Genomic DNA, 17427 nt, shown 5'->3' on the forward strand with positions numbered 1-17427 from the left:
GTGCCGTGGTATTACCCACCTGGGTGCCAGTGCCCAGCCTGCACATGCACCACAGCATGCGACATTTTCTGAGAGCTTCCCTGAACGCAGCAGTGACAAGAGCGACCCCGACCAGATGGGCAGGAGGGAACAAGAGAGGGGAGCTGTTAGAGCCAGTGCCCTGATCGAATGCCAGGGTCTGTCAGGAGCATCACGCCAGTAAGGTGGAGGAGCTGGAGGGACAACAGTAGGAAGGGGACAGCACAGCCGGTCTGTGCAGCACAAATAGCACTAGGAATGATCTGAGTGTTTTTGTAAGGAACACAGACATCTCCTAAAGATATAATATACTTAATACAATATAAAAATAAACCCTGCAGATGCAAGCACAGGATCCCACGAGTACAACAAAACACCGCACACCACACCTAATCCAAACCAGCCATGCTGCCCCCAGTCGGCCATGGCCACGGCACCCAGTCTGCAGTGGGCATGCAGCCAGCGCGCGGCTTTAATCCCCGCCTGCCCCCACATGTCCTCGGCAGCTGGGCTTTGGGCCCTTTCCTCCCTCCTGCGCCCTCCCAGTCATCTTTTCCAGAACGCTGAGTTCCCTAAGACACCTCTCCCACCCCGGCCCACGGCATGGCTGGGCTCAGGCCACCCTTTCCTTCACCACAGATGTGTGGCACTGCACGGCCCCTCACAGCGCCTCATGGCCCCTCACAGCACCTCACCGGCCCCTGCCCACAGCAGCGCCTCAGGGCCGCTGTGTCCCAAGGTGGGGAAGAGGAAGCGGCTAGCCTTTGCTGTTGCTCTCAGCCAGACGCCTGCAGGACGAACTTCCTGTCGTTTGGGACAGGAACCCAGGGAGAGAGCAGGCAAAGGAAAAATAAGGCACAGGAATGTGAGCCCTCATTTACGCAAGTCGAATGACATCGCCTGTCAGCCTCTGACCCAGCTCCTGGTGATGACAAATGCATACGTAAAGTGACACTTGCCTCGCCTTTTATAAAAACAAAACACAAACCAAAAAAAAAAAAAACAGCAACAAAAAAAGCAACAAAACAAACCAAAAACAAATACACTTTATTCTATAAATACACTTCTGAGTCTGTATCTTACAAAAGACTCAGCTCTCCTGCCTACATACAAACTGAACAACACTGACACTCAGTTCAGGGCAGCAGATTCATTACAACATCCAACCTTAATTAAAAGAAAAGCACAAGTAGTTGCCTTTTTAAAACAGCAGGTCATCTGGTACCCGGTGAAGACCTGTGTCCTCTGAGATGCCACACACCCTTAATTCATGAAGTAATGGAAAATCAGGAGGAGCTGAAAGCATGCAATGTCTCACAGGACCTGATCCAGAGCAAGCAAATATGTGCTAAAGGAAAGTGCACAGAATCCTATAAATTGACTAATTTTCCTACCTATAATGCTGAGAGCACATGCTTTTTTTTTTTTTTTTTTTTGAATTATTTTAAGGAGCAGGTTGTCAATTGTTCTCTGGATTTCACTAACTTCTTTGCTGCTGCATTACACAAGTCCACAAGTCAGGATTCATCTGCACTTTCTGCTAATTCCCTACCTGAAGTCATCCTCCTTGGGTTATTAATATTAGTAATCATTTCCACAGCAACCCTTTGTGATATCGTAAATAGAGGATTATGACTTCATGCAGGGAATAAGCAGAGGCACAAATGATGAATTCTTAAGGAATAAGAGATAATGTGTGCATGCAAACTGCTGCATTACTAGAAAAGAAAGCCACTGTACAGACAATAGCAGGAGCAGCTCCGGATTAGCCTTTTTGTATTGCCCGGGGAGTATGGGCTGCTTTGTAAGCACACAGGATATACGACCTTTTCTTCTAGGTGCCCATTCTGGAGACACTTCTGTGAGCTGGGAAGTCCAAAGCTTTTATGCAGGCATTACGTCCCTGCTGTAGTGCAGGCAAACAGCATTCTGCTCCTTAAAGCTGGCACACGCTGCAGGGACTTGAGCTATCCAAGACACAGTGAGAAAAAAAGGCATTTAATCACAGGGATGGGGGCAACTCTGCCAATGCTGTAACAGCTCCTTGTGCCCAAGTCTTTAAAAGCATGGCTGTGATCGTAGCTTTGGATACAGACTAGTTGGCCTAGCTGCCCAAAAGAGATTTCTTTCTATTGTGTGCTTACGATGTGGTTTTCTTAAGACTTCCTTGACCTCTGTCAAAATAGAGGGGCTGCATTTGTAATAGCGTCCTCCAGGGAATGCTCCAGAAGATGGATGAACAGCTCCACTACCCACAGAAGATACTGAACAGAAGAGTTGATAACAAGGCAAAGCGATAATGTCCAATCTTTTATTCAAGGGAGAAAAAAGGATAGGTATTTGCTGAAGTCAGAGTACTCCAGTACTGTATGTACTCTTCTTTATGATCAGGAGAGTATCAGTCTCACTGACTAGTGAGGTTGGGGCACTGGGGAGCAGCTCCACATGCAGGTGTCTCCAGCACACTGGGTCCCACACAGGCAGCACTGCTGGGGGAAGCGAGTGGAGGTGAGCCCAGCCGTGTTCACTGCAGTGGCTTGTCACCTGGCCACACTGCTCACAGCCCAGACATCACCCGGCCACACTGCCTCATGCTTGGCAGAGGGCAGCCTCACTTCCAGCAGGAGAATTTTCAAGATTTAGCATACAGAGAGAGCACAGACAGGAGTGTCAGCACACACTGGGGCACTGATCCCATTGCAATCCTAGCATTTGCCTTTGCTGCTGAAAGTGGACCTGACTGGGCCCCCGGCCGGCTCCTGCTCCTCTGCTGTCCCAGCAGGAGCCCACACTACACCCCTGGGTGTGGACAGCAGGAAGCAGAGCGTGCACCAGCAGCACCGCCTGGCACCTGCCTGGACATCGACTCCTCATGCTCATGGTCAGGGCCCCAGCCAGAGCCTCCAGAGATGCAGGATCAGAGCCCAAAGGTGACACGTTTGGAGAACTCCTGGCCTCACTGAGAGAACTGGAAAAAAAAAAATCGCCCCAGGCTTTATCTGCCCAACAACTATGGCAAACATTCAGCGATGGAATTATGAATGGGGTTAACTGCAAGAAGGAATTAAATGCACGCTGCAAGCAGCAGAGGGAAGCTAACATTTCAGATGTGAAACCAGGACAGGCCACGGTAGTTTCTGTAGTTAATTTGTCTCTCTCTTTCACCCAGTTTCCTTAAGCTTCTCTTTTCAGCTGCAGCCCAAATAAATATTCTATCCTTGCCAGAGTCTGAAGAGGATTTCATGGTTAAAATGTCACTTCTGATTTATTATCTGCTTCTAGCATGTGCTCTATAATCCTAAACCCTGTACACTCATTTTATAGTTCACTTGCAGTGCTCTCCGTTACACTCCTGATAAACAGCACTCTGCCAGACTTGAGCACCAGATGTCCTTTCTTTTTCTGTTTTTATGGAATCATATGGATACATGAGTTGCACCAGCAAGAACAATCAAGAAAAACTGCTGTCTTTCAAATAAGACTGCTAACAGGAAAAAAAAATAATCCTATTTTAATTATAAAATCTTAGTCTAGCATGACACAGCATCTCATCTGTTGCCCTCAGAACAAAACCAACTGTACTACCATAGCTTCTCAGAAACATCAGCTTTCTTGTACAAGAGCATTTCCAGAGCAGACATGAAGAATGGCAACAACAAAGCCGAGGCTTAACACAAGGAGCCATCCAGCTAAGGGAGCAGCACTCTGGGCTGCCACAGGCAATGACTTGGTAGGTGCTCAGGGGACTGCACGGCCGCACAGGCTGCGGGGATTGGTGGACAGGCACTGCTATTGCTCCATCAATCAGCCCAAAGTCAGGCAGCAGCTTTTAATTCTGAGGATCAGCACCTCATAGAGATCCTAAGGCGGTTTTATTTCCACCAGTGTGTGAGACTGATTACCAACTGATTATTTTTTTTTTCAGAGGGAAGCGAATAAATACAAAAATCACTTAGGTCAAAAAGCAAGAATTCAAACATTAGACAAAGTTGGGGAGAAGCAGCACAACCATTCCTATCGTTTCTGGGGGAGATGCTTTACATACTTCTTTCTTTTCATATAATTTCTTTGAAGAGAACCTCAGCTCGCAGAGCGTGAGCAAATATAACCCTTACACACATGTGAACATGCTACTCAGTCTCTGATGCACAGAAATACACTGAAAACTGACAAAATTGATTTTCTTTTAAACAACAAACTGCTAGATTACCTTGTTATTTAGTGTACTTTCTTCAAAATGTATCCACTTTTCACTGCACCTTGATTAATGGTGGTATCTGCTCTATTTAATGGCTAGTTATCAGCATCATTTAATCAGCTTATACAAAAATATTTTTGGCTACAATAGCTAAATTTATGCACTGCAACACGATTAGCCGAGCTGTGCAAAAGGCTTTAATCAAACTGATGAGTTCTCAGATTAGTCCTGGCTCAAGTTCAAATTGCAGCTCTGAGTAACCAGTATTGTACTTGAATTTTGCTCATGTTTATAAACACTCTATACAAGAGTATGGTTGTCTGGATATCTGCAAACTTCATCAGGCTGCAGCTCACGAGGCATTTTGAGTCTGAGCCTGAATATTTGGGATAGTGCATATTTCACAGGGAAAGACACAGAGCACTTTCCATCCCAGACTAAATCAATCTCACGGCATCAGGAACATCAGACCTTTTCAACCAAAGCCATTTGTCATAAGTTCCTCAGGGAAGAGCAGAGGGCGATGTGGCTCCCAGAGCTCCACGCAGTGATTTCTAATGAGACAGTAACTTCCCCAGGTCATTCAAATGAACGAGCAGACTTAACAGCCACTCAGAGCTGTGCAGAAAACTAAGAGACCATCCTCCTGTTTCACAGCTCCCCTAAGCTCATGCTCATTGCTCATCAAAGCAATTAGGCTGCTACCCTATTCCCTCCGTGGCTGTCAGGCTACAAATCTAAGCCAGCCAGGATTGCACTTCCCTTTCTCCCCCTCCATAATTCAAGCAGTGTCCAGCAGGGGAGATCCTGAGCAGATTTGAAACATTGGTTTTATATCAGCTGGGCACTGAAACATTTTAAATCTTGAACTATCACAAGATGGAAAACAAACAAACAAACAACAAACCTCTGCTGAGCTCTGATAGAATAAATGATCCTGTTGGGAAATGTAAAGTCCTGGGATTATGCCCATGAAGAGGATCTATAAAAACCTGAAGAGCAAATGTGCAAGGAAACATCTCTGCACGGCAGTAAGAATGAGAACAGGCTTCCATCTTGCGGGCAATTAAGGACATTTTTAAGCCAGCGTCACATTTTCAAGTTGGTATCACTAGCTTGCTGAAGCCAAGGAGGTGTTCAAGACATGCAGGATGGGTTCCAAAGCTCTTTTGGAACAAGATTTCAGAGTTATTTATTACGTTCACAGTAAATGTATTGCATGTTGCAGATACAGATCAGTAGCCATGGGCACCAATAGCAGCGCTGTTCCTTAAAATAATTTATGCTTTATGATCAGAGCAAGAGATATAAGCTGCATTTAAATTGAAGGGACTTCAGAGGCTTTTCTCACTATAGTTAAGTAGAGCTGTCTCCACCCCTCCCCATCTATTGCTGGCTTCCTCCATGCATGAGTGATCACATTGCATCAAGAAGGCTTTGGCAAAACCTAAGAACAGGTAAGCAAGTCTGCCAGCAAAGAGACCCAGATTCACAAGGCCCCCTAGCCTGAAGGCTCAAACCCACCCCTCCTCCTTTAAAGCAAAGTGCTCAGAGAATGGCAAGGCTCGGATGACAACTCTCCCTTTCTGCTGAAGCCATCCTGCTATGAAAGCCTGATGCGAGCAGAGAGGAAAAAGTGAGCAGAAAGGAACCTGACCCTGTAGCCATCTGATGAAGGGATGGAGAGTCCTGCACCCATGTCCCTGTGGCTGGAGTTCCGTACTGATTTTATCCAGAAAGCCTACACTAAAAAAATGTACACACAGGCCACCTTCATGACAGGGACCATGCCCCTTTCCCTCCTCCTTTTACTTATCTTCTGGCAATTTCTCACAGCAACATCTGAAGTAAATACAGAGTCACAGAATGGTTTGGGTTAGATGGAACCTTAAAGCCCCAGTTCCAACCCCCTTGCCACAGGCAGGGACACCTTCCACTAGACCAGGTTGCTCAAACATCTCCTACTGCCTTGATAATATCTCTTTCCTCCCTCCTATCACCAACCCGTTGCATTCAATCAAAAAAAATGTAAATAATAACCTGTGTATTCCATTTTATAAATCAATGTAGATAGCTTAAGCTAAATTAATGTCACTGTTCTCTTACCTGATATAAACATTCTTCACAGCTTGCGCACACAGGAGATGTACTGATTTCCTATTTCACTGATCTATATCTATTTTAAAATTCCAGCATCCTTGAGCAGTGATTAAAAACAAACAAACCAAGTTTGCACGTTAAAGAAAATTTTCTTATCTGCTTTACCTTGAGGGCTTTCTGTGCAGCTTCACTTGATCCAATAGCAATCAGGTTTGGTCCAGCCATGCTGCAAAAACTCTTCAGGTGCAAAGAATCATGAACGGGGACTGTGGAGACAGCATAATCCTGTACGAGAGCAAAGAATGGTTGCTATAATTATTTTTAATTAGTCCTATTTCCATAATTATATTGAGACATTCCATAATTAATTGTACTCTCCGCATATTAGCGATAGCAACATATCCCAGGGCACAATGTCAACTGTTTAAGTACAACATACCCCGCTGGACCAGCGTGTCTTGTGCACTGGAGTAAAATCCAGAACATTTTCATAATACTATTGTTGCCACTGTAAAGCAATGCATTAAAATGCGTAATTAAACAGTATGTACATAAAAACTCCCCAGGGACAAGCATTAAGAACACGGTGCTGATACATGAGAACATTAAGAACATATCAATATGCTTTCAGATAATAACAGCCTCCCACTCTCCAAATTACTTTTATGCAGTGATCCCACAATTCAGATCTAACTTCATTATCTGTCTCTTTAAAGGATGTTCAAACCTTTTCATTAACTTTAGCATTTTTTACAAAGAAATTCTAAACAAACCACTTAAGAATATGACAAGTGTCTTGCCCAGTATAATTTTTCAACTGATCCAGCAGATGATAGTTTCTATTTCCTGTGGCATGAATGAATTCACAAACCTTAAATGTGTCAGCCAGAATTTCTGCACCACGTTGATTTGTCCGCTTGGAAAGACCCACAAAAAATTCTCTGCCTGGAATAAAAAAAAAAAATCACATCAGCTCTTCTGTCAAACAAGCAGATTTCAAAACCAGGCCAACTTTAGAGACATATTGAGGCAACCTTTAATATATTTTCTTATCTTTCTCTTCTTAAGTTGAATAGTAAAACTGAAAATTCAGCTTAAACGCATGCAACCTACAATCGTGAACTGATAATTTAAAGCAATTATTTTTTCCAGAAGATGTGTTTTGCTAGAAGCATAAATAGCTTCCTCTCCTAAAGCCCTGCAATGGTCATTGAGTAAGGAAAGAGAACAGCTGGGCTGGATTAGTACAGCACTGATTGACCATTTCCCCCTCCCTCTGAGATTTCCTCTGGTCTCAAGGCAGCTCTGCAGATGCTGGCACCCTCAAGCTCCAGAGGAAATCAATCGGTGCTGGAGCTGTGCTGTGTTAGAAAGGCCTTCCTTCTTGGCCTGCCTCTTCTGAGACCCTTCCTTCCCCTCCATGAGCGGAGGCAAGCAGCCAGTCTGCTGTGATGCTGATCAAAATGAACAGGCTCATTCAGCGCAGGTGGGGAGCAAGCGTATACACAGCTGATGTGAGAAAATGCCTAATGGGCTTAATGACACAAAAAACACTGTCAGGATCTTCATCCTTGAAGTCAACCATGCATATAAGTTGTCTAGCACATGACATCTGGCAGGCAACTCCACCACTTTCTGCATAAACTAAAATGTACTTTTTGTATTTGATTCGTTGAACCAGTGACAATTGTCTGCATCAAGCCCTCATGATTCCTGAAAACGCGTCTGTGTAAGCATAGCTGCTTGTAATAAGAAATATGAAACAACTGCAGGCAGCTGACTATTGAAAGCATTTTTCTTATTGGCGTTTTACAAGCTAAAATAAAATTTGTATGCACAGTACTGCTCTTTGTACTGTGTGTACTGCTACTTCATTTACTCAGACATTAGGCAGGACATTGAGGGTTGCACTGAAAATTAATCTCTCGGCTACCTGTGTGACATTTAGCAAACAACTGATTTAACAAGCCACATGAACAACATCTTGTTATGCAGACAACAGATAACATGCTGTCTTCTAGGCAGTTGGAATATTTAAACAGCAAATTTACTACCGCTATACCTGTAAATAAGACATCTCCACCATCCAAGGTCGCGTTTTCATCAACCATCTCTACTATATTGAGGTTAAGACTTTCTAGTACTCTCTTCATGGCTTCAACCTGTGTAAGAAAAAGTTGTTTTGATCAGACTTTGTCTGTATCACTGAAAACTTAAAAAAAAACACAACAAACACACACAACTCAAACCCTACCTGAAATGCTATCTTTAATAAAAATCAAAGCTCTTTAACACACCAAGAGAAAGATGGACAGCAGAGCCCCTTGTGTCCATGTGTCAACCTCCATTCAGTCAGAGAAAAAAACTGAAATCATTGTGTCCATTTTCTCTATAGTTTTCCAGCTTTCCTGAGAACTAGTTCTCTCTGCACTTCTGAGCTACCACACCAGAGAACTGCAAGACCTGTCATTTCGGTGTGTCTGTGTGCGTCTCCATTTCTACATGTTGTCAGTGTGGCTTCTTGCTGTGAGGCTGTGTGTGTGGCAGGACGCCTAGGGCTGCCCCAGCCCTTTTCCCACTGCCTAGTGTCCATGACAGAACTGGGGAATTCAGCTTTCCCATTTTTCTTCTTTTGCAAGAGGGCTGCTCCCACAGTTTCATGTCTTTGGCCATCCGCATGAGGGGTTAACACACGTTACATTCAAGCACCACTGTCTTGGTGCCCTGTAATCAAAAAGAAGCACCCACACAACCAACTGCTCCCCAAAGCTTATGACTACACCTTGCACAATATCAACCTGAGTACTGCCTCATCCACAGGAACGTGCAAACTCTGGTCCCGCACAGCAGCACCTCTGTGCTTGGCGAACCCTCCTCGCTGTGGTTAACCAGAGCATTAACACATGGAAGACACAGCGAGGGCCTTTTAGACAGCACTGATTTTTGTATGTCCTTTACCTCTTTAACACGATACATTAAGCATTTCTAGGTAGAACACAGGGAGCTAAAGTAGGTGACACAGTACCTGTCCTCCAGCACCATGCACCAACAGGGGCTACCCTGGCAGCACAGCGACGTGGGCGCCCCAAGCCAGGCCTGTCACAGCAGGGAAAGCAGGCTCAGAGCAATGGCAGCACACTGCATAGCTGTCAGGCCTTCATAAGAGCAGTGCTGACTTCAGGGAGTAAGAGAAGGGGCAGACACAATCCACCTAAGCCCACTTTTGCTGCTCATTTTCCATGACTCGGTTACATGGCACCCGTGTCGCCGCCCCAGCCCTGAAGCACAGGCAGAGCAGGCTGGTCTGCAGGGACCGCCGGGCAGCTGACGTAGGGACCTAAGGTATGCACCGGGTCAGCATCTTACCACAGATCCGCTGTGCTCTTTGCGGGTACCCCTTCCTCTAGCCCATTTGCCCTGCCCAGTCACTTCACAGACACAGCACAAGCACACTGCTGAAGCACAAGGCTCGGTTTGAGGCTGAGCGGGATGAAGGCAGGTCTCTGTGCCACCTGCGGCATGCTCACGGGTTAAACAGCAACACAGGGCTGCACCCAGGAGCTTCCCCAGACCAAGGGACTTGTCCTCCCTGCTTTGAGATGCAGTCTGGAGCGAGCCTGAAGCACATCCCTTACAATTATTAACGTTTCTTTTTGATCCTGTCTTTCACTTGATGCTAGAATGACTTCAGGCTGCGTCTTTGCACTCGAGTCTCCAGGCATAGCAGTAAGCTTCACCTTTCTTGGTCCTGCTGCTCCATCTCCAGTGATCTTTAAAATTAGGTTTAAAAGGAGGAGTGGACCTGTGTAGTATTTCAAAAATCAATGGGAAGCAGCTGAGTTACAATTGAAAAACTGCCTGTTGTACAAAATCCACAATGCTTCTTAACATCCATGTGCTCTCTGATACCAAGATTTCTTTTGCCTGTGCAGCCCAGCTGTTTGTACCATTCTGGTGCTTATGAAAACCATAAGACCCCCAAAGAAGAAAACAATTGGCTTACAGGGGATTATACGATTGTGCCATGCCCAGTCCAAGAGCACACAGACTCACTGCATTGTGCCAGAACGAAGCAGACCAACAAACTAAAGGCTGAGCACGAGGATACCCTTGCACGCAACTACACCAGGCATTTGACCGGAGCACTGCAGCAATGCAAATGCTTGCACTGCCCTGAGAAGCAGTCCTGAAGCCAGCAAAGTCACCTTGGTAGAAGTGAGCAGGGCGTGGGCTGCAGGCAATGAGGCTGGAGCACATCCACAGCTCCCCGGGGCAGGCAGCAGCACCCAGGCCCTGCGCCAGCACGGGCTTGGAGCCCTTCTGCTAGAGAACCAATTAAGCAAAGGGCCCAGCTAATGAGGACAGTGAACAGTAAATACTGACCTCAGAGTTGTCATTTCAGCCATACGTGTTTTAATTACCAGGTGCCGCTTACAATTTAACCACCAGGCTATGTCAGAGATGCCTCAAATTGTTTCTTTATTTAATTTGCAGAGGTTGATGCAGCTGTGGCACAGACATTAAGGGAAGTTATCACATCTGTAAGTTGTCCAAAATCACTGAAAACTAGTTTAATTTGCTCTGTAATTGTTCCAATCCTTGCAGATATACATAAAACGCTCAAGATGTTTTTCTTCCAGGGCTGTGTTCATTTTAACTTACAAAACCAAATTTAAATAAATAAAACGACTGCTGTGTAAATAGCTGGATCTTTTTTCTATCATGGTTGTTTATGGATTCAAGTCTATGGCTCCGTGTTTTGTGAGGTTTTTAAGCAACCAGTAGAATTTCCTAGAGTTTTAATTAGAAAGTGCTGTTCACACATCTAGTGACATATGCTAGGAATCTCTTTCAATATCTGCAGCTTACATAAAATAAAAAGAAGGTTCAAGTTACTGTTATTTATTTTGTTATATGGACAACACCAGGAGCTTCATTCAGTAGAAGCAGAAATGGAAGAAGGAGCACAAACTGAGACAGAAAATTGGAAGGAAGACTTAGCATTATCAAAAAGACTACTGGGAGAAGAGGATTTGTAAATACAGGATTCTGGAAAAACAAAACCAAAAATGACCAGTCCTTCTGCTTTTGCATAGAGCTGAGTTTCACGCACAGGGAGGGCGCAGACTTGCATCATCCGCACCACAATGACATATTCAAAGCAACGCTGCAGTCCCCAGCAGGCTCTCCAATACAGCATGTTCAGTGTCAGTGCTTGCCACCAAAGACACACGACCTGCACCATTCAGCGACAGGGTTAATAGGTGGTAAAGTCCACACAAGCTGCTTGAGTCTGTATCTCATTGCAAAAGGGAATCAAGAGCTTGGCTCCATCCTTGAGCCTTGGTGAAAGTGTTTCCAAATGAGGAAGGACTGTGTCACTCAGTGCAGCTCCTGCACAGAGAGAACACAAGGTGCCATCTCTAGCTGATGAGAGACAAGTGATCACTATCCTCAAGTGAAAAGTTAAAACTAGGGATGCAGGAAAGGGGTTTGTACAGAGCCCTCTATCCTTGTGTTTTGTTCTCCCAAAGCAACCAACCCCAGATTTTCTGAGGCATAAAGTCTTAATGCATAGTGGTGGGATTTTACAATGAATTAAAGACTAATTCACAGAGCTAGCTTTGATTTTGAATGCATAACCACCTCTTGCTTTTTTTCCCAGGAAAGAAGTGAAGAAAGGTAGATGGACTAAGTCTTCTGTAAAGCCACGTTACCCAGGAGACAGCTGTAAAATACATTAAGCATTTAGACATGAACCAACTACAAGTGTATTCACTATGAGGAAGAATTATCATTTACTTTTTTCAAAGTAGCCAAAAAGGAAAGTCACCTTCCCTCACTTTATCTCCTTTATTTGAAAAATAAAACGCCAGGTAGTCAGAATTGTATCACACAAAGAGAACACTCATCTGTATCGTTTAAGATTCCCATATCGTATATCTCAGGTCAGCTTAAGGTTTGTAACACAATATTGGGTTTTATTGTAAACGTAGCCATTAGTACATCAGATGAGTGTTAAAGCTTGTATGCTTTGTGTGGTGATATTTTTTCTAATAAGCACATTCCTGGTGTGAGATGGGATGTGTCTAATCCATAACAAAGCTGATGGAGAGACAATGGACTTCAGCCAGCTCGGTTCTGTTTCAAGGAAAGAGGACAATAACTGCGTTTGACATTTATAAGAATCTAATTTCCTTGTGCTTTACAAATGGAGCTCATTACCCGCCGGACTGCTGGTTCCACCAATTACTGTAACTGATGTGCTGGGATTTTTCCTTCTCTATATTACTATTTGATGCACTCCAAACAGAGGCCGTTTCCTTAATTATTTACTGGTATTCTGTGTGCTAACCACATTATGAGACTTATGTTATTGACAATAAGAAGGAAACTATCTTTTCAAAGGACAGTGGAAACAAGGAAATGATTATGCAAGAGGAGCCTGAAGCCAGCACTCCGCTATGAACCACGGACTCTTCCAGGCAAAGAAGAGGCCAGCAGAGAAGCTGCCGGGCTAACACCTGGGCTGGGTGCTGGGACTTCGGCAGCACATGCCCGAGGCTCCAAAATGCCACTGGGTGCAGGGGCACAGCTGGATCTGGGCAGAAGCTGTGCATGGTACCAAATGAAGCGTTCCTTAATGACTGCAATTACCCGTCTGCATTTGTCTCCGAGCTCTCAGTGAAAGGGAGATGTCTGCAGATCCGTTTCAAATGAAAGGATGCAAAGAGATTCAGAAAGCAGATGATCATCCAGTGAACCAGAGATTAAATTAGGTTCCTGAAACAGCAGAGTTCAGCTTTAAGTGCTAACAGCTCGGTTCTCTGGAGACCACAGCCCTAACAAAAAGGACTTGCAGCCCAAGAAACACTACTGCATTGTCTCCTGAAATTTTACGTCCACCACCAATTTCTTCAGCACGGTAAATCACAATTATTGGATTTCACTCTCTACTTCATTGTGCTTTAAACTGTCATTTATAGCCACGCAAAGCAAATGTCAGACTCAATATATGCAAAAGTTGGACTATGATATCTCTGAGGTGACTATTTCTGGAGCCATTAGTTCCGAGTTCACAAAGTGCCACTGTCAATATATAATGCATTTTTCAGCAAGGCTCCGAGTGAGGACTATAAATAGAGAGGGACAAATCCGGGGCCAGGGAAGGGTAGACTTCAGTTCTGCAAAAACAGATACCAGTGTTGGTCTTGGTCCAGATGCTCGCCTGTCTGAATCTGCTGTTTGGAGATGAGGAAGGCCTGTCTCCCCCTGACGATAAGCACTGCCATTCTGGGCTTGCAGAGGCTTCAAAGAAAATAAAGCAGCATTGTAATAGTTTTGAGCTTTTTTTTTTTTTTTTTCCTTTAAGAATAACCCAGTACTGGTTATTTTCTCTCTTTAAATAGGTCAGATACACACCCTAGTGTGCATTGATCTCAGTGGGATGTGGGTTATGGCAGAGTTTCTGATGCCTGTTTGCAGCTCTGTTGACACCAGAAAAAGCCCCAGCTTTGAGACATCAGCTGGGAAGCAGTGGAAGAACAAGACGCTCCATAGCTGCTCTTCGAAGCAGATCAAATCACAGAAGAGTTATGTACAAGACAAGGAACGTCAGCTCCATCCCAGCAAACAGGCTCCAGCACAGCCTGGTGCGGACGCCCTGTACCTGCCATTGCCTCCTGTGCCAGCTGAAGGACTGCAGTCTGCCTTGGCAAGTGATTCCCCTTTTCCACCCACGCAGGGCCTTTGTGTCCACCCCCTCCTCTTTCAGGCAGGGGAGGCAAGGTGAAGACCTGCAAGCTGCTCGGCACCACATTACGGGGTGACACGGGGTACTTGTGCCCGAGGTACCCTTACCGATCCCACCCAAACCACTCAGTTCAGAGCCCTCAGAGCACAACATGACCAAATCAGACTGCACCTTGCTGTGTGTGGACAACGCGGTGCTGCTTCAGAACACCCAGAAAACCTTTTTCAGGGGTTCCCTTTCCAGGGGTTTTAGTGAACCCTGCCCCTTCAGTGCCCTAGCAACCTGGAGCTGTGCTGCCAGGCCTGCAAGTGGGGCTCCCTCCTCCCGCTCACCCGTGATCACTTCTCACACGGACAAGGCCACAGTGGGGACAAGAAGGAACACCTAGGTATTCCCAAGCCACATCCTCAAGCAGAAAATAGCTCGTCCATTGTTCCCAATACACAAAGCCCACCAGGTACAGGTGCAGCTTTTGGCAGGGTTTGGGTAGTTCCTGATCCATGGAGTTCAGAAAGGGCCACACGGATAATTACCCCGTGCGTTATTGCCCACACACTGCTTCTTATGGATCCAAATCCACTACTACTAAAATAGTCTCAAACTGTGCCTAGAGCTGATGTAACTGGTGCTCAATGTCCATGGCCCTTACAGATCAGGGCAAGCACAGCATGACTAGGAACGGCTGGGGAACAGGAAAGATCCAGAGAATTGGACCATGGAAAACACAGGGAGGGACCAGCTGAGGAGGAGGAGCAGAAAGTAGAAGGTGGCCTCCAGGGCTTCATGTCAAGTCTTTATGAGCAAGTCTCTTCAGCTGCACATCAGGAGAACTCCAGCCTGGCACATCTCAGGAGGTCCTGTGGCAACCTCCTCCCGCAGGTGCCCCAAATGCTGGTGCCCCATCTGCTCATGCACATGTACACACACACAGACACACACAACCTTTCAGCAGTGCAGAAGGCATCATCTAATCTCACACCCATCCTGTGGCAGAGAAACTGCAAGAGGATGAACTGATAACAAATAAACAATAGTCTGGATTTTCTATCCTCACTGATATTACGTGATTTCAAAACTTTAGCTTAAAACAATTAAGTCCCAAACATGTTTTTAGTAAGTGTTTTTCATAATGCCTATAGAAATACATTTTTGTAGACGTAAAATGACCAAAAATCCTTCAGCAAATTCCTACATAGACAAGAGAGAAAACATACTGTGGAAAAATTCTACCCTCGATCACTGTTATTCCACTGATCTGCAACAAATCCATTGTAGTTAGATTTGTACACAGTTAAAACACCACTGAACGGGATGTCCTTGAAGTGTGTCATGTTTTAACAGCTAAGCAGAACAGAAGCACACAAGAACAACTCTACATAGCTCACCAGTAGTAAAGGACGCCTGGCTTTCCCCTTTCTCTTACAACACTTCGCCTTTGAAATGTAGGGACACCATTTCCCACAAGACAGGAGCCAGCAATCTGCTTGCTTACTACAAAAAGGCTGAAATTTCAACCCACAGCAAGTGGAAATAATTTCAATCAAGTATAAATTGTTGACAGCAAAAAAAAAAATTAAAAAAAAATGCTCAAAAGATGGAGATTTCAAGTCACTATAGAAAAAAGGCTCGCTAAGATCTACTAAGCATAAAATAAGGTTAGTGGAAAAGTTTAAGCAGTGTGAATGCACTGCCACAGAAAAACAGCGAAGATTTTGCTGGATAAAGATGATGACATGAAATTTAAGTCGTACACAGGCATGCTGAGAAAGTAACGTTCTAAATACTTTCTGCTTACAATTACAAAATGATCAATTGTTAAAGGTTGGACAGAGAAATATCTTCTACTCTGCCTGGACATGCACAGTGGGCCAAGAATGCACCTGGATAAGCCAAGCATTCATTATCTCCCAGACACTCAATATCCCATAATACCCACAGCGGCTGCCAGCTTCTTGTCCACTGTTGACCACACGCCATGTGCCCCATTTCACAGCTGAAAAGTATTTAAAATTCATGAAGCCTGTTGAAAGCTCGACTGTCACATTCTGCTCATTCCACAGGGTATGGGAAAGCTGAGCAGAAGGGACATTTCAGCCAGGGCTATTATGGCTCTTGAATAACCAATATTCCATTAAATTGCTAATAAACCCACTTGAAGATAAGTTGATCACAATCGAACCATACAGTAGCATTCCTTTCCTTTAACGGCGAGTTGTCAGGTTTCACTCTGTACTGTACTAATGTTTCTGTGCCGTTTGTTCATGACTTGACACCGAGCATTCACCATGCTTACTTTGTCCCAAGCCATCTAAATGCCCTATTCTAAAGAGGCTGAAAGATCTCTGGCAAGGATAATACTCCACTTATTTTAAGGTAGGTAGGGAACTCTTTTTAAAGGAAAATCTACACTAAAGAAGTGAAAAATAATTATGCCTCAAGCAGGATAATATACATTGTGTATATATATGTATATATATATATATATATATATATAGTAACTTCTTGAATGAGGTGCTCCCAGTTTGGACACAGCAGTAAATACTGCTGGGGCTTCCTGCAGAGGAATGGCCTCTGGGGCTTCCAAGTGCCCCATCAGGTTTGCTCTTGTCTGCAGTTTCATTTCAACAACTCATTTCCTCCTCTCTTCACCAAATCTTAGCTTTAACAATCAAAACAAACATAAAAGACTCCTAAAAAAAAACACTCCAAAAGTGTTAATTTTGCATTAAAGCAGATTTTGCTGAGATTCCTAAGAGTTAATTGTCACGACACGGGCATACTGCCTTCTGATCTTGCTGGGTGCGTGTCATTTTACCAAGAAGTCTCCAAATTTTGTAACTTCTAAAAGCATATCAACCTCCTTCTCAGAACAGGGTTGAGAAGTTTCCCTTTACACTAGCTAACATTACTCTGCTGAGAGGCGGCTCCTACCCAGCCCCGTCCCAGCAGGGCCCTGGAGCAGTTGTTCCCATCCAGATCCGAACTCTCTTCCCACTGCCCAGCCAAGGTGGGCACTGAGCAACCCAAGGACTTCAGCTGCACAAATGGCAGAGGATCTTCAGGAAGATCTGGCCCTACCTCACCTGTCTGGTGGGGAGCCATGAAGGACACACAGTGGTCACTAGCAGGTCCACAAGCTGCGGAGGGCAGCGAGGAGAAGCAGAGTCCCCAGGAGCCAGCCCAGGAGGAGCAATGACCATCGCCACAGGCAAAGAGAATATTTTTGCTCGCGTTAAATTCCCTCAATAACTGACCTTGCACTGAGAAACATCCGGTTGCTCCCTTGTTATTTTATAACGAGGGCCCCACAGGCAGAGGTTATACTAACACAGTGTTTTTCCCCCTCTAATAATAGGTT

At 44.9% G+C, this 17427-nt stretch overlaps 1 protein-coding gene across 2 annotated transcripts in view; it reads right to left on the minus strand.

Moving 5' to 3' along the window:
- Positions 1–17427, minus strand: part of DDAH1 (dimethylarginine dimethylaminohydrolase 1) — a 70730-nt gene that overhangs the window by 5538 nt on the left and 47765 nt on the right. For both annotated transcript variants that reach the window (XM_032191970.1, XM_032191969.1), the window contains exons 2-4: positions 8379–8478; positions 7188–7261; positions 6482–6601 (exon numbers count right to left, since the gene is read on the minus strand). In XM_032191970.1, the coding sequence (XP_032047861.1) occupies positions 6482–6601; positions 7188–7261; positions 8379–8469 (285 nt within the window). In that variant the 5' untranslated portion in view covers positions 8470–8478. The remainder of the gene's footprint in view (positions 1–6481; positions 6602–7187; positions 7262–8378; positions 8479–17427) is intronic.

Source organism: Aythya fuligula, chromosome 8 (genome assembly GCF_009819795.1).
Source record: "Aythya fuligula isolate bAytFul2 chromosome 8, bAytFul2.pri, whole genome shotgun sequence".
Taxonomy (NCBI): Eukaryota; Metazoa; Chordata; class Aves; order Anseriformes; family Anatidae; genus Aythya; species Aythya fuligula.